General features: G+C 32.6%; 2 protein-coding genes across 5 annotated transcripts in view; one reads left to right on the forward strand and one right to left on the reverse strand.

Annotated features, from left to right (window-relative positions):
- The first annotated feature begins 5,460 nt into the window (after window positions 1–5,460).
- Window positions 5,461–6,143, forward strand: LOC106771784 (late embryogenesis abundant protein D-7). Its single transcript, XM_014657776.2, has 3 exons — window positions 5,461–5,574; window positions 5,661–5,795; window positions 5,950–6,143. Exons 1-3 carry the CDS (start codon window positions 5,521–5,523, stop codon window positions 6,025–6,027), a joined length of 267 nt encoding a protein of 88 aa, XP_014513262.1. The 5' UTR covers window positions 5,461–5,520; the 3' UTR covers window positions 6,028–6,143.
- A 557-nt stretch (window positions 6,144–6,700) lies between these two features.
- LOC106772710 (DNA mismatch repair protein MSH1, mitochondrial) overlaps window positions 6,701–19,622 on the reverse strand; it is a 43,263-nt gene continuing 30,341 nt past the window's right edge. For all 4 annotated transcript variants that reach the window (XM_022784527.1, XM_022784526.1, XM_014659265.2 and 1 more), the window contains 7 exons: window positions 17,618–17,824; window positions 17,271–17,527; window positions 17,015–17,158; window positions 11,575–11,632; window positions 10,956–11,252; window positions 7,885–8,577; window positions 6,701–7,146 (listed from right to left, as the gene is read on the reverse strand). In XM_022784527.1, the coding sequence (XP_022640248.1) occupies window positions 6,937–7,146; window positions 7,885–8,577; window positions 10,956–11,252; window positions 11,575–11,632; window positions 17,015–17,158; window positions 17,271–17,527; window positions 17,618–17,824 (1,866 nt within the window). In that variant the 3' untranslated portion in view covers window positions 6,701–6,936. The remainder of the gene's footprint in view (window positions 7,147–7,884; window positions 8,578–10,955; window positions 11,253–11,574; window positions 11,633–17,014; window positions 17,159–17,270; window positions 17,528–17,617; window positions 17,825–19,622) is intronic.

Genomic DNA, 19,622 nt, shown 5'->3' on the forward strand with positions numbered 1-19,622 from the left:
TGGGGAAATTATTGGGAAATTTCAAATGTATTATGAAATGATTTTGGTTGAGAGATAAAATTCTTTTGGATAAAGGAATATAATTGTACGTAACGCAATTTTCGAGGACAAATTTTTTTTTTAAGTTGGGGAGAATAAGATCCGAAAAAATGAACACCATCAGAAGTCAACTAACATATACACATTATTTTCACCCCTTCATGTATTAGGTTCGAGAAGCATGAGTTTCAGTGAATGTATGTAAGATTTTTAGTTTGAAAATGGTGTTTTCGAGTTGCTATTAACGTCATTGTTGGGTGCCCCTAGTGACCACTAGGTGCTAGGTTTTGAAAAACCCAAAACAACAAGCCTATGTAGCTATATCGTTAGGCAACATTTCTTAACACTAGATGCCATTTGGACAGTGGTTCATTGTCTTGTTAACACCGCACGCCACCCTTTCACTATTGGGCTCCAGTTTGATAGTGGCTCATTGTCTTGTTAGGCGTTACCTAGTTTCCTGCATTGGATCCTCATGGAAAAATTAAGATTTCCACTTTGTTAATCATCAGATCGAGTTGGAAATTTAACCGTTGATCCTAGACACATAGTTCTTTGCTTTGATCGTCAGATCTTGAATTAGAGGTATGTAGTGAGACCAATTTTTCTTTTAAGGTCTCTGTATATTGGGTTGTTAACAACTTTGGCCTTTGTTGTTTGTTCAGTGCATAACTTTTTCTACAATTATCTAATTAGATTGATTATTTTTGCATTGTGTTCTTGATTCAATTACCTTTAATTTGAATGTAAGAATAAAAGTTTTAAAGTTTTGGACAAGGTACAGTCTATTTCTAAAATCCCAAATAGTTTGTACAATGTGTTATTAAGTTGTTGTGCAATTTACTTAAGGAAGTAGTATTTGATAAAAGTGATGAGAACTAGTTACTTCCAAGAGAGACATATGCTATATGGTTTCTGATATGTGTTTTTGAATGCTTGTTTGAGGATGTACAGACCCAATTGAAATTGTAGTATGTATGTCATATGTTTGAACATATTAAGCATGAGTCATCAATTTCTTTATTGAGACGGTTGGAAATATACAAGTAATATGTAATTGGTTGTGATTGTTGAAATTGGTGATATTATGGGGATTTCTAGAGAGGAAATCCTATTTGTTGTGTGATTCATTAGGATGTGCCTTGAGGTAAGGACTATTATATTTTGTGTAGCCATCCTGAACTCTACTAATCATTCATACTCATGTAAAGGAGGAATAAGCTTATGTATATCAGTTCGGTAGAACAATATTTTTATCACCATAAGTTCATGGCTTCACTAGTCTGACTCAATGGCACATATTTGGATAAATTGAGTTCTATAAGAGTTTGGTTGTATGTATGCTTTAATGTAATAATTGAACGACTCATTGTATTATAAATGTATGTTATCTCCTTTTCCAGCTAGCTTATCCTGTTGTGTGTTTTGTAGTTTCTATGTTTTGCAAATAACACCTTATTGGTGTGAGCATATGAAAATGCAGGTGTACAAAAATCTCTTATAGATACAGAACTAATTGTTTAAGTTGTGAGACAATATTAGATTAATTGAGGTGTAACAATATGATTTTCACACAGTTTAGAATTAAAAACTTACAAAGATTATATATATATATATATATATATATATATATATATATATATATATATATATATATATATATATATATATATATATATATATATATATATATATATATATATATATATATATATATATATATATATATATATATATATATATATCACGTGTATCGTGTCCTATATTTTTCAACTTCATCATATCTTCAAGTTTATATTTGTATTTGTGTTTGAACTTCATAGTTCTTTTATTATTGACACAAGATTCTCATGTGACAACAAAATTATCATGTCTGATAAATGTGAGAAAGTTTACAAATACACCAGTGTGATTATCTAATAGGAAATATGTCAACTCCATGAAAAAGGACAATGTGATTTGAATGGTAGTTTGCAACTTGGTAATATCTTTTGTGTGCCTCCATTAATTTGCAAATTTAATTTATGTATCACAATTAATTGATGTCTCCAATTCTATGGTTAAATTTATTTTTTTCTAGAGCATTTCGAAGGTGCATGAATTAATGTTTAATATGTGGTATAAACGTTTAGGTCACCTGTAACAAAAGGTGTTAAAGTTAATCCTCATCTAAGCTAATTTAGTAAAAACAATAATATATAACTTGTGATGTATGTCTAAACAATGTAAGAATCATTTTACACAAAGTGGGAGTTTGTTTGAATCTGTTCATTGTGATTTATGAGAACTGTATCACACTCCCTCATCATGTGGGGTGCAATATTACTTACCAATTATCAATTATTATTGAAAGTTTGAGTTTATTTTTTATATAATGAAATTGAAGTTAAATTTATATTTATGGATTATGTTGCTTTTGTCAATATAATTTGATACAAAAATAAAGAAAGTACAAAGTGACAATGATACCAAATTTATTGACTTTATTTTATTCAAATAAAATATTTCAACAATTATCAAATGCAACAAAATATTTAAATTTCAAATAATTATTGATAATTTAAAGATATCAATAATGACATTTTAAGTTAAAAGTTTATCAAGGTTTTTTAAATTGATATTTTAGAAAAATATTTTGTTTTTTTCAATTTATTTAATTACCATTATTTAGGCTATGAGAATCTAAAAAATGGTGTTAGAGCAATGGCGGTTTATATAAAAAGAGAACAAAATAATAATAATAATAATAATAATAATAATAATAATAATAATAATAATAATAATAATAATAATAATAATAAAAAAAAAAATTTAAACTATATAAAGTTTATTTTTATAAAATCATCATCTTTTAAACCTACTACCTAGGTTTTTTTTACCATCTCTATTTAATTTTGACTCTAATCTTAATCTCATTAAAGATCTTAGACGGTAAGATCATTCCTAACAAGGAATTCTACATAACCATATCCAATCAAAAAGTGGAACAAAGTAAATTTTCATTTTGCCCCTTTTAGACATTCTCATAGGTTGCATGCAAGCCTTAAGGTGATGCATGTGATTCAAGGTTACTCTTATTGAATCTCTATTACTCTTTGATCATGATGTTATGTTTAGAATTTTAATCGGGATTTTGATTAGTTGTTTAGGTGACCATGTGTAGTATAGAGCTCTAAGAAGCAATAAAGTAAGAAAGGGAGTTTGTCTCAAGTGATGGAAGCTAATTTTAACTAAATTTCTATTTGGTTTTTGTTTTTAAGTGTCTTGTTTCAATTGGACAAAGATGAATTGTTGAATTGAGAGGTTTTTTTTTTTTTGTGATTGAATAATGAAAGGAAATGTTAGGTTACCTAATGATGAGAATATGCATGTTATGAGTTTTACTCTTTGAGTGTATGATGAATTGTTTGTGAATGTGAATTTCTAGTTGAGACTATGAGTTTTATATGGAATTTGATATGTTTTTGACTTGTGATAAGCATGAGATGATTTTTTGGTTTGGTTGGCTCTATCAAATTACAAGATACTGTTGTCTAAAGTCCATTTTATCAGAGTTAGGGAAGTCTGCTCGTTGGATGAGAAAACTCTTGTTAAGCGAATGCCAAACTCGAGTTTGACAAAGAGTAAGGGGAAGGGGGACTCATTGAGCGATTATGTTCTCGCTAGGGATATTATTCTAAATTTGATTATGGTGTTGGACTCGCTAAGCAAGACATATAGTCGTTAAGCAAGTGAACCTCTAGGGGTTACTCGTTGAGCAAGTTTATGTGCTCGCTAGGTAAGTTTATATTTCAAGGGTGTCTTATTTGAAAAGGAAATTATATGAAGGAGGTGAATGATACAATGAGGTGTTTTGAGATCAATTATATGTGATATATTGATTGAATGTGGTAAATGAATTGTATGACCATATCATTCCTAAGGAGGAATGGTATGAAATGTATGTCTAATGTTATGCATTTATTAGGGATATTCATTTAGAAGTTACCCTTATACTTTACTAGACTCTCAAACTCATGTAGAGGAGAGAGTCTAAATAGTGAAGAAAGAAAGTTTTTATAGTTGGTCTTGGAGTCATGAACTCCTTTTCTTTCGGGCTCTAAATGAGAGGGGAGAACCAAGTATTACTAGAATTAAAACACTTGAAGATTTTATTTTACATGACAAGGTAAAGTTTCTAGAGTCTAAATGGATACATATATATAGATAATTGAATATAGGTTATATATATATATATATATATATATATATATATATATATATATATATATATATATATATATAAATGTATGAGAATTGTTTTGTAATTTATTTACTAGTTTGGTTGTCACATTATTAATATAGATGTTTATATAAAAATTGCATATTTATGTTTTAAGTTATTATTAACCTATCATTGTTTGTGTTTTTTTTGCAATAATTATTTCTACAACGAGAGCAGACGAAGTTGAAAATAGTGACGATATTAATCAATTGAGGATCCTTATTAAAATTCTTTTAAAGTGATGTACATAAATATATAATACGATGTAGTTATTATCTTTTATTTGGATTTGAATTAGTTTAGTACTTTATGTATTTTGAAAAATTTTAATTTGTATATTTTTGTATCCATATAATCAGGTTTACTTAATACTTAATTTGTATGTATGAATCTAAGATAGTTGAAATATTATATATTTTTTTATATTGCTGTATAGGCTAACATAGATCAAGATTATTTTTACAATGCTAACGATGGGTGTTTTTTTATCAACTTTTTTTTTATTAATATATATTTAAGTTTTGTTCACTTGATATTAGTAAGAAAACTATTCAATTAATGTCGCGCGAAAGTTGTCCTAATTAACACTAAAAAAATTAATAAATAATTATCACAAATATCATAAAAATAAATCAAGAACATCAATTGAAAAAAAATATATATATAATTAACATCCACACAAAAAAAAAAAAGTCTCCTTGATATAAATTAAAAAAGTAACAATAATTATCATAAAAAAAATCATTTCAATAATTTAAATAATGAAATGACCTCTATAAAAAGTTTAGGTCAAAATCTACTTAAAATAATAATTTCCAGTGTCTCAATCAAATCCATGATGCTCAAACTAAAATTGAGCTAAACAAATACGAAGAAAAAATAAAAAATAAATTTGAGAATATAAAATTTTCAAATAATTTTATTAAATTTAAAATTTAAAAGTTGCTAATTTAAAATAATTCAATTAGTCTAATAAAATTGTAAATGGGAAGAAAAATGAAGAATAAGAAAGCATTAATTAGTAATAAATGAAAGTAAAGGAAAGACGGAGATGCGTGATTATCTGATGTTAGAGAAGCAGAAAAATGCGCACATTCGTTAACAGAGAGTATAAGGATCCTATATTTATGCTTTTCTTATATCTATAAATAAAGCTTCTGAAACACCAAATAACACCATTTTACATTTATTATTCTTTTTCATCAAATCAATAAAAGATGTCAAATATTCAGCAAAACTTCAGTGCAGGCCAAACCCAAGGCCAGACTCAGGTCAACAAATCCCTTTCTCAAATTACATTATATATATATATATATTATTCTTAATTTTTAATGAGTGTTGTTGGATTATGGTTCAGGCTAAGGCCGAAAATTTGGTCCAATCTACGAAGGAATCAGCTTCGGCAGCTGCTGACAAAGCTAATGCAGCTGCCAACACATCAGGGCAAACTGCTGAGCAAAATAAGGAGGAAGCAGCTGGTTTTCTTCAACAGGTTCATCTTATTTCTCATATCAAATTTTTCATTATAGGACATCCTTACCATCAACATAATCTATGTTTCTTTTTGTGATTCTCACTGCAACGAACATTAATTTCTTAATTATTTCCTTAAACAGTGTTATAATTTCAATTACACCTTTTTGCAGACTGGGGAGCAAATGAAGAACATGGCTCAAGGTGCTGTGGATAGTGTGAAACACACACTGGGAATGGACAAGAAATGATTAATGTTCATTAGTAAAAGTGTTTTTATAGGTTCTTGCTTATTCCTAGTTGTAAGGGACTAGCAAATTAAATATTTTTTGATTAATTATTATGGACTTTTCTTCAAGGAAAATTCATTTCTAATAAAAAAAAGTTGCTTATTCATACTTTTCTTCTTTTCTCTGGATTAACTTTCTGTAGTATTCACTTTTATATATTATTATAGTTTAATTACTAATTTAAATATGATAATTATAAAACTCTAACTTATAACTACTTTTAGTCCATTTAGATGCTAGTCAATAAAAGAGATAAAAAAAAATTGTATATATAGGAATTGATAAAGAAAAAGATACATTGTATAGAGACTTTAAAAAAACAATTATTTGTTTTCTTTATTCTAAAACTAGAATTTTAACTTCATAAAAAAATTCTAAATTGACTCAATTTTTAATGTATTATTAAAGATATTTTCTTCATTTTTCGAAATAAAATGCATTATGTTTTTATACCAAATAAACATACTTCATTTAAGAGTGAAGTTATTTTAAAATTTTGTTTCAACTAAGATAAAAAAAATAATTTCAAAATCTGAATGAACTTGACAAATATGAATGAATTGAGAAAGAAAATGAAAAAAAAAATTATAGCAAAAACGAATTTTTCAAATAAAAAAAAAGAGCAAAAAGAATATTAAAAAATAAGGTTTTTGTTACCTAATCTCAATAATTTAAAGCAAGAACCAAAGAGGGATGTGATAAGAGACCTTTTTGTACTTGTAAGATAATTGACAAAATACATTAATACAGCTACAGCCACTAATTCTAACAAAAATGCTGCAGACATTACTTCCCAAACTTTTAAAGTGTTTTCGCCATATAAAACTGGCAGAAAAATTAAATCAGATATTATCAATGTCTATCAGCTAGTTATGCATACATGTTGGAAGTGCCAAAGTTCCTATGTTTACCATCAGAGGTGTTGCTCAGTTGGAAGCCTTGACTAGAAAGCTGGTTGATGAGCAGAGATTCAAATTCGCATGCCATGCTTTTTCCAGGGACAAGGAAATAAAGGAATGATGCTTCATGCATACCTTCTTTCAATCTATGTCTTCGAACCCGTCCCTCAAGATCATCTGTCTATAACATTTCAATGCAACAAAAAAATCAACTAATTGACAAATATTCAAAAGAAAAAAGGAACTGTATAATGTAATGATAGCATACAAACGAATAATTTGCAGCATTTCAGACAAATTACATGTTTTTGTTATTTACAGCTAAAAGTCATCAGAAATTATATTTAGAGATACTATAAAGGAGATAGACACAATAAGAACTATAAGTCCCCAAAAAGAACTGTGGGTCAGATTATAGAATTTTTATTAGTAATTCTGTCTTTTCATGTGATCGTTCATGTTAGACACTCTTTCGGAAGGGAATCAGATCCATCCTACCCAACCATGAGGCCAATTCATGCAGCCAGGTTCAGCTATCAGCTATCAATTAAATACTGCTTTTGGCTAAAAACAGTTACTATAGAATCAATTATGGTATCCCCACAGCTATTGAGAACATTTTTTACAGCAGAGACTTACTCCCTTGTAAATAGAAATAAAGAAAAATGCTAGATAGTCAAAATTAATAATAGAAATAGATCAAAATAAGTTGGTGTTATTATTGATTCCTGGATAAATTAGGAATGTCTACCCTTTTGTTTTCTTCAAAAGCCAACTTCATATATATAGCTCAATTTTGCCTATATGGTGTCTAGTTCTTTTTTCGCGTTGTGTATCACGAAAAGATAAAGGAAGAAACAAAATAAATAAGGAAAAAGGTTACTTCAAATTACGATAATATACTAAAGTTGGTATTTACCTCTCCTACGTAGAGTTTTTTATCTGGCCTTAAAATCACATAGACGCATGAAGAACCTACAACCGATGGAGGTGGCTGCTCCCTTGTACCGACTAAGAGACATTTTATCTCAGGAAGCTCCAATGCAATCCTTTTGTTTTTCCGTTCCAATATATAATCCTGGCATATCTCAGTGACAGCTCTTTCAACTTCCTGGCGTAAGACTTCCATTTGATTAGCTCCTGATAAGAACCTTTTAGAATGAAAACGTGTTGTATTCAAATTATTAAAATTGTTGCAAGTAGAAAACTTCTCTTCATTTGGGAAATTTTCCTCAGCATAAACTGACTGATAAAGATATTCAGCTCTTCTGATAATAGGCTCAGGAATTCCTTCCCTAATGGCAGTTTCAAAAGCAAGACTTTCCTTACAGACCCCATCTGTCAGCTTCCACGTAGGCATTATTTGTCCATCAATGGACGTTGTGCCCATTGCTTTGCGCGCAGTGCTTTTTATGTTTAGGGGCAAAGTAAATATTCCATGCAAGTGAGTGGACACAACACCCAGACAACCAATTCTTTCTAGAGTTTCAATGATGCTACCAGCAATACAAGTCCCTTTTGCAGTTTCTGTTCCTCGACAAATTTCATCAACAAGTACAAGGCTCCTTTTGGTGGTTCCGCCAATGATGGATCGAAGTTCTGACATTTCCACCTGAAACAAATACAAAAAAGATGGATGAAATGTTCAAGGTAATTATGAAAACTGTAATTCCATAAAGCACAGAAAAGTATTTAAGTTTATGGATAATGATGTTGACTTCCCCTATCTTGATAATTCCTCCCAAAATTACAACAAAATAATTTCTCTTATTTAGTGCCATCACATGCATCTGACATATATACATACATTGACTGGATAATTTAGGAAAGTAGCACAGCCTATCCAAGGAAACAAATTTCTGAGATTGTGGTGTTGATATGCTAGTTATAAAAAATCAAGATACAACCAATATATAGAATTAAAGCCAATGGGAATAATATCTAAAACTTCCAGAAATATCTAAACACTCCTCAAACTGGTGAATAAGTGTTCTCCATTCTCAACTTGGGCATAATCCTCTCAAAATTACTCTTGTTCAACCCCTTGGTAAGTATGTCTGCAAGCGGTGCTAGGTAAGTATGTTTGCAAGCATGGTTTGGGAGATTCACCAAAGTGATGATGAGCCTTAAATATAAATAGAGCCAGGGGGACCACACTTTATTTGTCAAACATTCTGATTTAGGGGGAGTAACAGTTCTATTGGTCTACGTGGATGATATCATTGTTACTAGAATGACAAAAAGGAGCAACAAAGGTTGAGACAATGCCTTGCCAAAGTGTTCGAATTCAAGATTTTAGGAAAGTTAAAATATTTTCTGAAAATGAAAGCAGCTTATTCCAAGAAAGGGATCTTCATATTTTACCAAAAATACATTATTAACCTGCTAAGGAAACCGGTAAAACAGCATACAAACCAACATGTACAACTGCTGATCCAAATACAAAGATGGGAAGTGCAGAGGGTGAAATTGTGGATAAAGAAATGTACCAGAGACTTGTGAGAAGACTTATTTATCTATTTCACACTAGACCAAATATTGCTTTTGCTATTAGTCTAGTTAGTCAATTTATTGATCAACCAAATGATACACATTTACAAGATGCTCTTAGAATTGTCTAGTATTTGAAAGAAACACCAAGAAGAGGAATTTTGTTCAAAAGAAACAAGAATGTTAGTCTTGAGGCATATATTAATGTTGTTTATGCAGGCTGAGTTATAAATAGAAGGTTCACTACTTGATATTACACCTCCCTACATGGAAACCTAGTAACTTGGAAAGTAAAATACAAAGTGTGGTAACTAGATCTAGTACCGCAGCATAATTTCGAATAATGACTCAAGGAATATGTGAATTGTTACTATACAAAAATATTTGTTTCTAACATTATTCATGGAGGAGCAAACGTACTTATCGAAAATGCTAATTTATGATGGATATAATCTATCTCTCAATTCACAATAAATGATCTTGTACAATAGATATAAAATATACCATCAGTCTATTAATCCTCCTAATTATGAAATGTAATTAAAACTCCTAATTATGTAACTAAAATTATACAAGGAAATATTAACTGCAACATAATTTAAGAGCTTCTTAAACTTATGGTTGTAGATTATATTGGAAGAAATAAACATATTGAAGTGGACAGATACATTATCAAAGAAAAGCTTGACAGTGTTACTCAAGGACAACTTGTAGACATACTTACCAAAGGGCTAAACAGCAGTATCTTTGAGAGAACTATATCCAAGCTGAAATGTAGAAGACTTATTTACTAGCTTGAGAGGGAATGTCGAGATATTTTAGGAGGCTTTGGATTTTATTTTGTCGAGATACTTTAGGAAGTTCTAGATTTTACTCCCATTGGTTCTAATTATGTATATTGACGGTATCTTAGTTTTATTACTAGCATATCAATCCTGCAATCTCAGTGATTTGTTTCCTAGAAGAGGTTGTTCTTGTTTCCTAAATTACCCGATCAATGTATGTATATATATCATGTGTATGTAATGAGACTCAATAAGACAGAAACTATTTTCTACTAAACTTAAGAAAAACCCTTAGGACTCTTTCAGTAAGCAATGACTTTAATGTCTAGTACCATGCTTAAGGATCTTTAGATTGTGACATCGGAGCTACTGACAATGCGACATCATATTCTTGTTTTCTAGCATACACTACTTTCTCTAGTAAACAACACGTTAGTATTGTGTTTATGAAAATGGTAAAAAGGTATTGCAGAAAGTAAAGACCAACATCCTTGGAAGTCATAGAATAGTCCATTTTCAAGTGTTGGTAACTAAGTTCGTTTGGAAGAAGCTTTATCTATGAATACTTCGTAAGTGGGTATTCATCCTGGTTATGACCTCATTCTTGCTTTCCATCCATATTTGATCACTCTGGCGTTGGGTTTGGGTGTAATCAGAATTGTATAATATTTTACTATGGATGAACATGAGACAAAAGCATGAGAAAATATTAAACCTGAAAGGAACTCTTTTTATCAGCTGGACTATCATATGACTTCATATGAAGTGTGATGGAGTCAAAATAAGGAATCACGGCTGATTCTGCAGGAACCATGAGTCCACATATCCCAAGTAGTGCAGCAGCACAAATTGAACGAAGTAAACTTGATTTCCCACCACCATTCGGTCCTGTCAAAAGAAATAATGATTCCATATCAACATCATTACGCACAACACCCTCTGCGATGTGGATCCAATAAGGTGATAAACCAACTATCTTCATCCCATGGGTTTTGTCCGACGATTTCACATCCTGCAACAATTTAACATATAGCCATCATCACTCAAACCCAAACAAGTTATGAATAAAAATAGCTAGCCATTAGGTGATAGAGAAACACATTTACACATCTATGCTCAGAGGACTGAGAGATAGTTGTAATTGTCTAACAATTTGTAACTGCCTAATCAATGGAGTTATTGTAACCGCCTAACAGCTGTAACTATCTGACCAAGATACAACCCATTTACAAGAGTGTACAATATACAGAGAACAATCCATAAGTTTATTCTCTGCAAACATAAACATTATCCATCAATAAAAGTAACAGCACTATCAAGTTGTTACATACTACCTCAAACCCATTCGAATCTGCAAGTGTTGGAAAAACCCATCTCCTTCTTCTCCCTTCACTGAAAGGCATCAATGAATAAATAATTTCACCATTTCAGTAATATAAAACAGTAGAAAATAATATTGAAATCTATTATTTAGAATTGATTGAAAATACATTCTCATATCCTCTATTTGTAACAATCTAATTCTCCTAAAAAGGGAAATAGAGAAACTAGGAAAACAAAATAAAATAAAAGATTGTATATCTATTTTCTCTAATTAGGAAGATTCTAAAGAAATNTTCTCTAATTACAACACTCTCCCTCAAGTTGGTAAATGAATATCAATCATTCCCAACTTGTCTACAAGATCTTGAAATCTACCCAGAGGAAGCCCTTTTGTAAAAATATCTGCTATTTGAAGTTCTGTAGGAACATGAGTTGTAATCACAAAGTCTCTGTCAAGATTATCTTTGATGAAATGTCTGCCAATCTCAATGTGTTTGGTTCTATCATGTTGTACTGGATTATGGGCTATGCTCATAGCAAACTTATTGTCACAGTGTAGTTGTATCGGGTTCTCCACTTTGACTTTAAGATCATCCAAAATGATTTTCATCCAGAGTCNTTCACACATTCCTTGAGCAAGAGCTCGAAATTCAGCTTCTGCACTAGAACGAGAAACTCTATCTTGCTTTTTGCTTCTCCATGTTACTAGACTATCTCCAAGAAACACACAATACCCAGAAGTAGATTTTCTGTCAGTAATAAAACCTGCATAGTCAACATCAGTATATATCTTCATAGTCAATGTGTCTTCCCTTTTGAATAATAGCCCCTTTCCTGGACTTGACTTCAAGTATTGAAGAATTTTGTCAACTGCTTGCATGTGTCTCTCTCTTGGATCATGCATAAATTGGCTCATAACACTAATTGCATAAGCAATGTCTGGTCTTATGTGTGATAGATAAATCAATTTTCCTACCAATCTCTGATATTGGGCCTTCTCTACAGGAACACTTTCTTCACATCCCATTTTGTGATTCTGTTCTATAGGAACTGTTGAAGTTCTAAATCCTAACTTTCCTGTTTCTTTGAGGAGATCAAGTACATATTTCCTTTGGGAGATGAAAATTCCTTTCTTGGAGTAGGCAACCTCTATTCCAAGAAAATATTTGAGTTTTCCTAGGTCTTTCATTTCAAATTCAGCTGCCAATTTATCTTTTAATGCCAATTTTTCTGTTTCATCATCTCCTACAATAATCATATCATCAACATAGACAAGTAATAGAGTGAGTTTACCCGTAGAAGAGTGCTTTATGAATAGAGTATGATGTCCTTGGCTTTGTTTGTATCCCAAGGAAACCATTGCTTTTGTAAATCTTCCAAACCTGCTCTAGGGGATTGCTTAAGACCATACAATGCTTTCTTCAGGAGGCATGCCTTGTTTCTTTCATTTTTCACTTCAAAACCTGGGGGAATCACCATGTACACTTCCTCATCTAGATTTCCATGAAGAAAGGCATTCTTCACATCCAGCTGGTGTAAGTCCCATCCAAAATGGGCAGCCAAAGCGAGAATAACTCGAACTGTATTCATCTTTGCCACTGGGGCAAATGTCTCCTCATAGTCAATCCCATATGTTTGGGTATATCCTTTTGCCACCAATATAGCTTTATATCTTTTTATTGTCCCATCTGCCTTATGTTTCACTGTGAATATTCATCTACACCCCACTGCCTTCTTGTCTCTTGGCTTATCAACAATCTCCCAAGTTGAATTTCTTTCTAATGCATTCATCTCTTCTTTCATGGCCTCTTGGATTGAGGTAGGAATTTTTGTGGCATCAATGGCAGTAATAAAACTTTTGTGCTTATCAGAGAGATTGTTAGTGCAAACATACTGAGAAATAGGATATTTAGCACGTGATCTTCCTCCCTTTCTCAATGCAATAGGTAAATCCTCAGTAATACTTACCTCCTCCTCATTGATATCTTCAGGGATCCTCACCTCGGGATTAGACAATTTTTCTTGCTCAAGAGTTGAAGTGGGTTGTTCTCTTCAATCATATTTTTTGCCAAAAAATTTGTCTTCTTCTTCTTCCTCACTGTGGACTATGATACCTTCATTGCTCAAGTCTTGGGCATCCTACAAAAACAAACATCGTAATGACAAGGAGAGTTCATCCACTTCAAGTGCTTTCTCCCCCTGAAGTGGTAGACTGACATAAAAGGATTGTGTTTCATGAAAGCTGACATCCATGGTGATAAAGACGCGACGACTCTGAGGATGATAACATTTGTACCCTTTTTTATTAGAAGGATACCCAATAAAGACACATTTAAGAGCTCTGGGATCTAATTTACCGTGGTTAGGATGATGAGAGTGAACAAAAACAACACATCCAAAGACTCGACTAGGTAGACTCGTTAGTAGGGAAGAAGAAGGAACAAAAGACAATAGAGACTCTATAGGACTAATGCCATTTAAGATACGAGTGGGTAAACTATTGATGAGATATGTGGCAGTTAACACAGCTTCTCCCTAGTAATTTTTTGGAATAGACATTTGAAAAAGAAGAGCTCTAGTTACTTCAAGAAGATGACGATTCTTTCTTTCTGCAACCCCATTTTGTTGAGGGGTATTAACACAGGTTAGTTCATGAACAATACCATTATGAGACAAAAAATTGAGAAATTCATGATTCACATATTCAGTGCCATTATCAGACCTAATTCTTTTAATATTTTTTCCAAATTGATTTTGGACAAGATGGAAAAAATTAACAAAAATTTGAAAAACTTCGGATTTATTTTTCATAAGGTATGTCCATGTGACACGGGTACAATCGTCAATAAAGATAACAAACCATCTGGCTCCAGAAATAGAATCTATGGCAGGACCCCAAACATCAGAATGAATTTAATCAAATGGAGAAATACTCTTTTTATAACTAATAGGATAAGATGAACGATAGTGTTTTGAAAATTGACAAATATCACAATTAAAAGACTCAACAGATTCTTTGGTAAACAAGTGGGGAAATAAGGACTTGATAAGACTGAATGGAGGATGCCCAAGCCTTTGATGATGTAACCATATTTGGGATTTTGCCCACGTCTCAGATGTTGCTTGTTGACTCATGATTTTCGTATTGTTTTGGTCATCAAACTTTAAAAAATACAACCCACTATGCTCCTTAGCAGTTAAAATTGTCTTCCCCGTGGCAAGGTCCTGAAAAACACAATAAGTTGGAAAAAATGTTACTGAGCAATTTAAATCCTTTGTGAGTTTTTGCACAGAGATAAGATTGTTAGCTAATTGAGGAACATGTAAAACATCCTTCAAGACAATAGATGAGTCCAAAATTATATTTCCAGAGCCGCATATAGGTATACCCTGACCATTCGCAACTGTAATAAGTTGTTCTTTATTTCTTTTACCATATGAGTCGAAGGACACACCTAAAAGATATCATATGATCAGTTGCACCCGAATCAAGGATCCAAATACCTTGAGACACATGATCGACAGTATTGAGGCAAATCTTACCTTTTATGGACAAAGTGTATGATCCAGAGGACATACTCATTGATTCATCCATTGCTTTCAAAGGAATAATTTTTATTTCAGATATCCCGTAGAACTCAACGAGGGAGTCTCCAAGACGATGACGGTGTATGGGTCACACCGAGAAAAAAAGAACAAAACTTAAACAACCAGATCTACTCAAGAAAAGGTCAAACGGGTCGTCACAAACGCTAGGAACAAACTCAGGAGTCTCCGGCAACTCTTATGTGGCGGTGACGGCGAGTGGGTCTCGCCGGAAAAAAAGGAGCAAAACTTAAAACTCAGATCTGCTCAAATACAGCCCAAACGAGTCGTCACCGACCCTAGCAATGGACTCAGGGCACTCCGGCAACCCTGTTTGTGGTGGCGCCGACGAGTGGGTCTCGCCGGAGGTAGGCGCGTGGGCTACACGTGCCGGCAACGGTGGAGGCGCGTGGCGGCTCCTCTGACGGAGCGACTTCCAACGTTGTGGTCGTCGGAGTTGGGCGCACCTTTCTGCCCTATCAACGACCCCAACCGGCGATGGCGACAATGGTGGTGGTCAGACGGCGGCGGCGACGACTGTGCAGCGGAATGGAGTTCCAAGATCGGAAGCTCTTGATACCAAGTAGAAAATAATATTGAAATTTATTATTTAGAATTGATTGAAAATACATTCTCATATCCTCTATTTGTAACAATCTAATTCTCCTAAAAAAGGAAATAGAGAAACTAGGAAAACAAAATAAAATAAAAGATCGTATATCTATTTTCTCTAATTAGGAAGATTCTAAAGAAATCTTCTCTAATTACAACAAAAACATTGATTGGTTACAATACATTTTACAACCACCGATTTCAAAACAGAAGAATTCCACAAGATTCTAAAAAGTGGAGAATGATTATTTTGTGGTATGCTTAATTTATTAAAAAGACCAAGATAATAACAATTAACCGGACCACTGATTCCCTATTTTCCATAAACAACCCAAGAAAAGCAAGCATATATGTTAGATTACCACATATGTCTGCCAAATCAAGAGAGCCTATCACAATATGCAATTATCAAGATGAGCTATATTCTGACACCATATCAGATTTCATCCTAAAACCTATTGGTATTAAGTGAAGTTACACAGCAAATATATAAGCCATATACCAAGGACTGAGGCAGACCATGTGGGATTTCCCAACACCCACCTTATATAGAAGTCTTGCAAATTAGGAGAACTTACCAGTGGAGGTGACTACTAAGAGGAGTTATAGTCTCTGATACCATATCAGATTTCATCTTGAAACCAATTGATATTACATGAAACTGTCCAGATAACACTAATTAAGGCAAGTGATGTAGGACTTCCCAACAATGTACACTATGAGACAGATAGCACAACTTTCATGCTATCTTCCCATTCCTAAATATTTGTTTAACTACTGCTCCTATTTAAAAAAACTGCTCTTACTTGAAAGCTTTATCATATGACAATAAAATATAAGTTTTGTTAAGATATTATTCAGATTAGATATTCAGTTTTTGGTTTTCTATTCTTTGATTCTCTCCTACATTCCTTACATAAACTGTTGTAAACACTAAACTTTACGAACTTATTTTGCTGTCCATCAGCATAAATATTGAACAAAATCATATAATGCAATATGCAATTTTCATAATACTGTTTCAGGTTTTCCAATGACTTCAATTAAATCACAAAACTATTGTTTGAGCCCTAGGAGACAAATGTCCATTAAATATTTTCTAATGAAACTAAATTTAACCAACAAACTTAAGACAGATACTTGTAGCTTAAACAGATCAAATAAAACCCACTTAAAATAATGTACCAAAAAGAAAAATACCACTGCATTTTATCCAAAACAGTACAGCAGAAGCAACTACAAATGTTTACAAACCTTGCATGAGCGAATAAAGCTTTGGTAATAACAAGTAGTGTGGATGAAAAGACAAGAATGTTTATACTGTAATGCAATTCAGTAGCGAGTTCCCTTAAAATTTCCAAAACTCTTTCTGTTGCCTTGGCATTTGCTTCATGGTACCTTAAACAGATAAACTTATCAACATATATGATTTAGCAAAAAGAACTACAGGAGTTTGACAAAATAAAAATAATAATAATAATAAGATACAATTACTCATAAAAAAAGGTACCTTGTTAATGCAGCCTCAACCTTCGGTGTGGTAAACCATTCCTCCCCAACCTTTTTACCTTTAGAATCTAAAGCATGCCTAAGCTGTTTAATCTGTTCCTCCCCAGGGCTACCAGACCACAAATTCGGTGTAAAGCGTTTGCCTCTGAACCAAACTGCCTCATGCTCACGAGCATAACAAATTTCCCCCCTAGGACCTCCAAGTGGGGCTAAAGTAGCCTTTACTCTAGAAACAACAGGAACAAAATCTTCAGTGACCTGCAATAATGTTGGGACAACATTAATGTTGCATAAACAAGACTCCAAATATGCAAAATGTATAGACAACGTTGAGTTACATAGACCTACTGCTATGTGCAAGACCTCAGCTGCTTTTTGCACTGCAGTAAACACGTCATCTATGTGGATTCTTTTAATTCGACCTTTCCATTTAGACTCCATATCTTCAAAAAATTCATGAGGTATAAGAGAGAAAGAGTTGACTTTCTGATCATTCCCACCATCCAGAGAGATTATTTCACCAATCTTACTAGATGCAACTTCACATCCAGCAACCTGGAAACAAAATAACATTAGGGTAGTCTAATATATTAGGGTAGAATTATTTATGGGTAAGAGTAAATCATATATATATATATATATATATATATATATATATATATATATATGAAATATTAAACTAAATTTGGAATATATTAACAGCACTTGAAATAATAGATCCCTATTATTCAAGGATATAATTAGATCCCTATAAATTATTCAAGGATATTTACAATACACACTTTATCTATAGCCAGTTAAATATGGAGTAAGAAAATATAATTGTTGGCACTCCCCCTCAAGCTGGTGAATGTGTTTTCCATTCCCAGCTTGGAAACAATCCTTTCACAATTGTTGCTATGTGTTCCTTTGTTAGAAGGTCTACAAGATTGTCTTGAGAGGAGACATATGGAATGCAGATTTGACCATTGCCTATGTTAGATGTTAAGATATAAATAGATATTATTAGTTACCATATCTTGTGTTAGTTATAATATTATGTGTATTTGGGTTTAGCCCATATTTTCGTGTATGATTCTTCATTATAAATACAATATCCTATTTGTATGTTCTACGCAAGGAAAAATTAATCCTACACCTAGTTTTTCACTATTTTCACATGGTATTTAGAGCTAGGGTTTTTTGGTAAACCCATATTTTTTTGCCACTATTCAGATCGGCAACCCCTCCGATCAAATCATCTCAGCCAAGCGACCACCATGCAGAAAAAATCACCCAAATTAGAGCTCTCATGCACTTACGTGCCAATCCAAGTCTCGTGTTCTCCACATCTTTCTACCACACGTGGCGGTGCATGTCAACCCGTCCCCAAAAGTGACCACATGTGAGGAATTTTGGCTTGAAACAATGTGAGGCGAATCATTCAGTATTTTATGGCCATTCTTCTTCTGACAAATGTGTTTATCTTAGGGTTTATGTTAATGATATTATCACAGGAAATGACGTCACTAGAATTGCTCAATTAAAGAATCATTTGTTCAGTCACTTTCAGACCAAAAATCTGGGTCGCCTAAGTGCAACAATCAAAAGAAGGTATTTCCCAAAGAAAATAAGCTCTTGATATTTTGGAGGAAACAGGCCTGCAAAATTGCAAGCCCACTAATAGTCCTATGGACTCAGATCAAAAGTTAATGAGAGATCAAGGTGAACTTTTCTCAGACCCAAAGAGATATAGAAGGCTGGTTGGAAAACTCATCTATCTTACCATAAGAAGACCTGATCTTTCTTATCCGGTGGGAGTTTTGAGCCAATTTATGCAAAATCCACACGTTGATAATTGGAATGTAGTGATTCGCATTCTTCGATATGTAAAAGGGAACACGGGACATGGGTTGTTGTATGAGAACAAAGGAAGCATGGTTATCAAACTCTCGAGTTAACTTTACGTTTCCAGACATGGCTTCCGAGATAACTTGAAAATAAACTCGTTTTCTGTGTAAACTCGGTAAAATCAACTATGAAATCAGTAGGATCGTGTAGAATCGCGAGTTTGGAACGATTCTGCGAGCTTGAAAGTTATATATTTAATGAAATGCATCAAAATTAATGACAATAATCCAAGTATTTATGTTTTACAATATTTATTTTTATGAACAATATAACTATAAATTTTATTTATTTAAAGTTATATAATTTTGTAGACTTATTTGAATTAAAATATTATTTATATAACTTTTTTCATTTGAAGTAAACTCTTACGAGTTTACGAGTCGAGTTTACGAGTCGAGTTTACGAGTCGAGTTTACGAGTCGAGTTTACGAGTCGAGTTTACGAGTCGAGTTTACGAGTCGAG

Source organism: Vigna radiata, chromosome 8, assembly GCF_000741045.1.
Source record: "Vigna radiata var. radiata cultivar VC1973A chromosome 8, Vradiata_ver6, whole genome shotgun sequence".
Classification (NCBI taxonomy): domain Eukaryota; kingdom Viridiplantae; phylum Streptophyta; class Magnoliopsida; order Fabales; family Fabaceae; genus Vigna; species Vigna radiata.

Bases quoted from the DNA above. Each gene is read 5' to 3' on its own strand.
- LOC106771784 (XM_014657776.2), top strand. From the start codon at position 5,521: ATGTCAAATATTCAGCAAAACTTCAGTGCAGGCCAAACCCAAGGCCAG. The intron at 5,575-5,660 runs GTCAACAAATCC...ATTATGGTTCAG, and splicing joins AAACCCAAGGCCAGACTCAG to GCTAAGGCCGAAAATTTGGT. The intron at 5,796-5,949 runs GTTCATCTTATT...ACCTTTTTGCAG, and splicing joins CAGCTGGTTTTCTTCAACAG to ACTGGGGAGCAAATGAAGAA.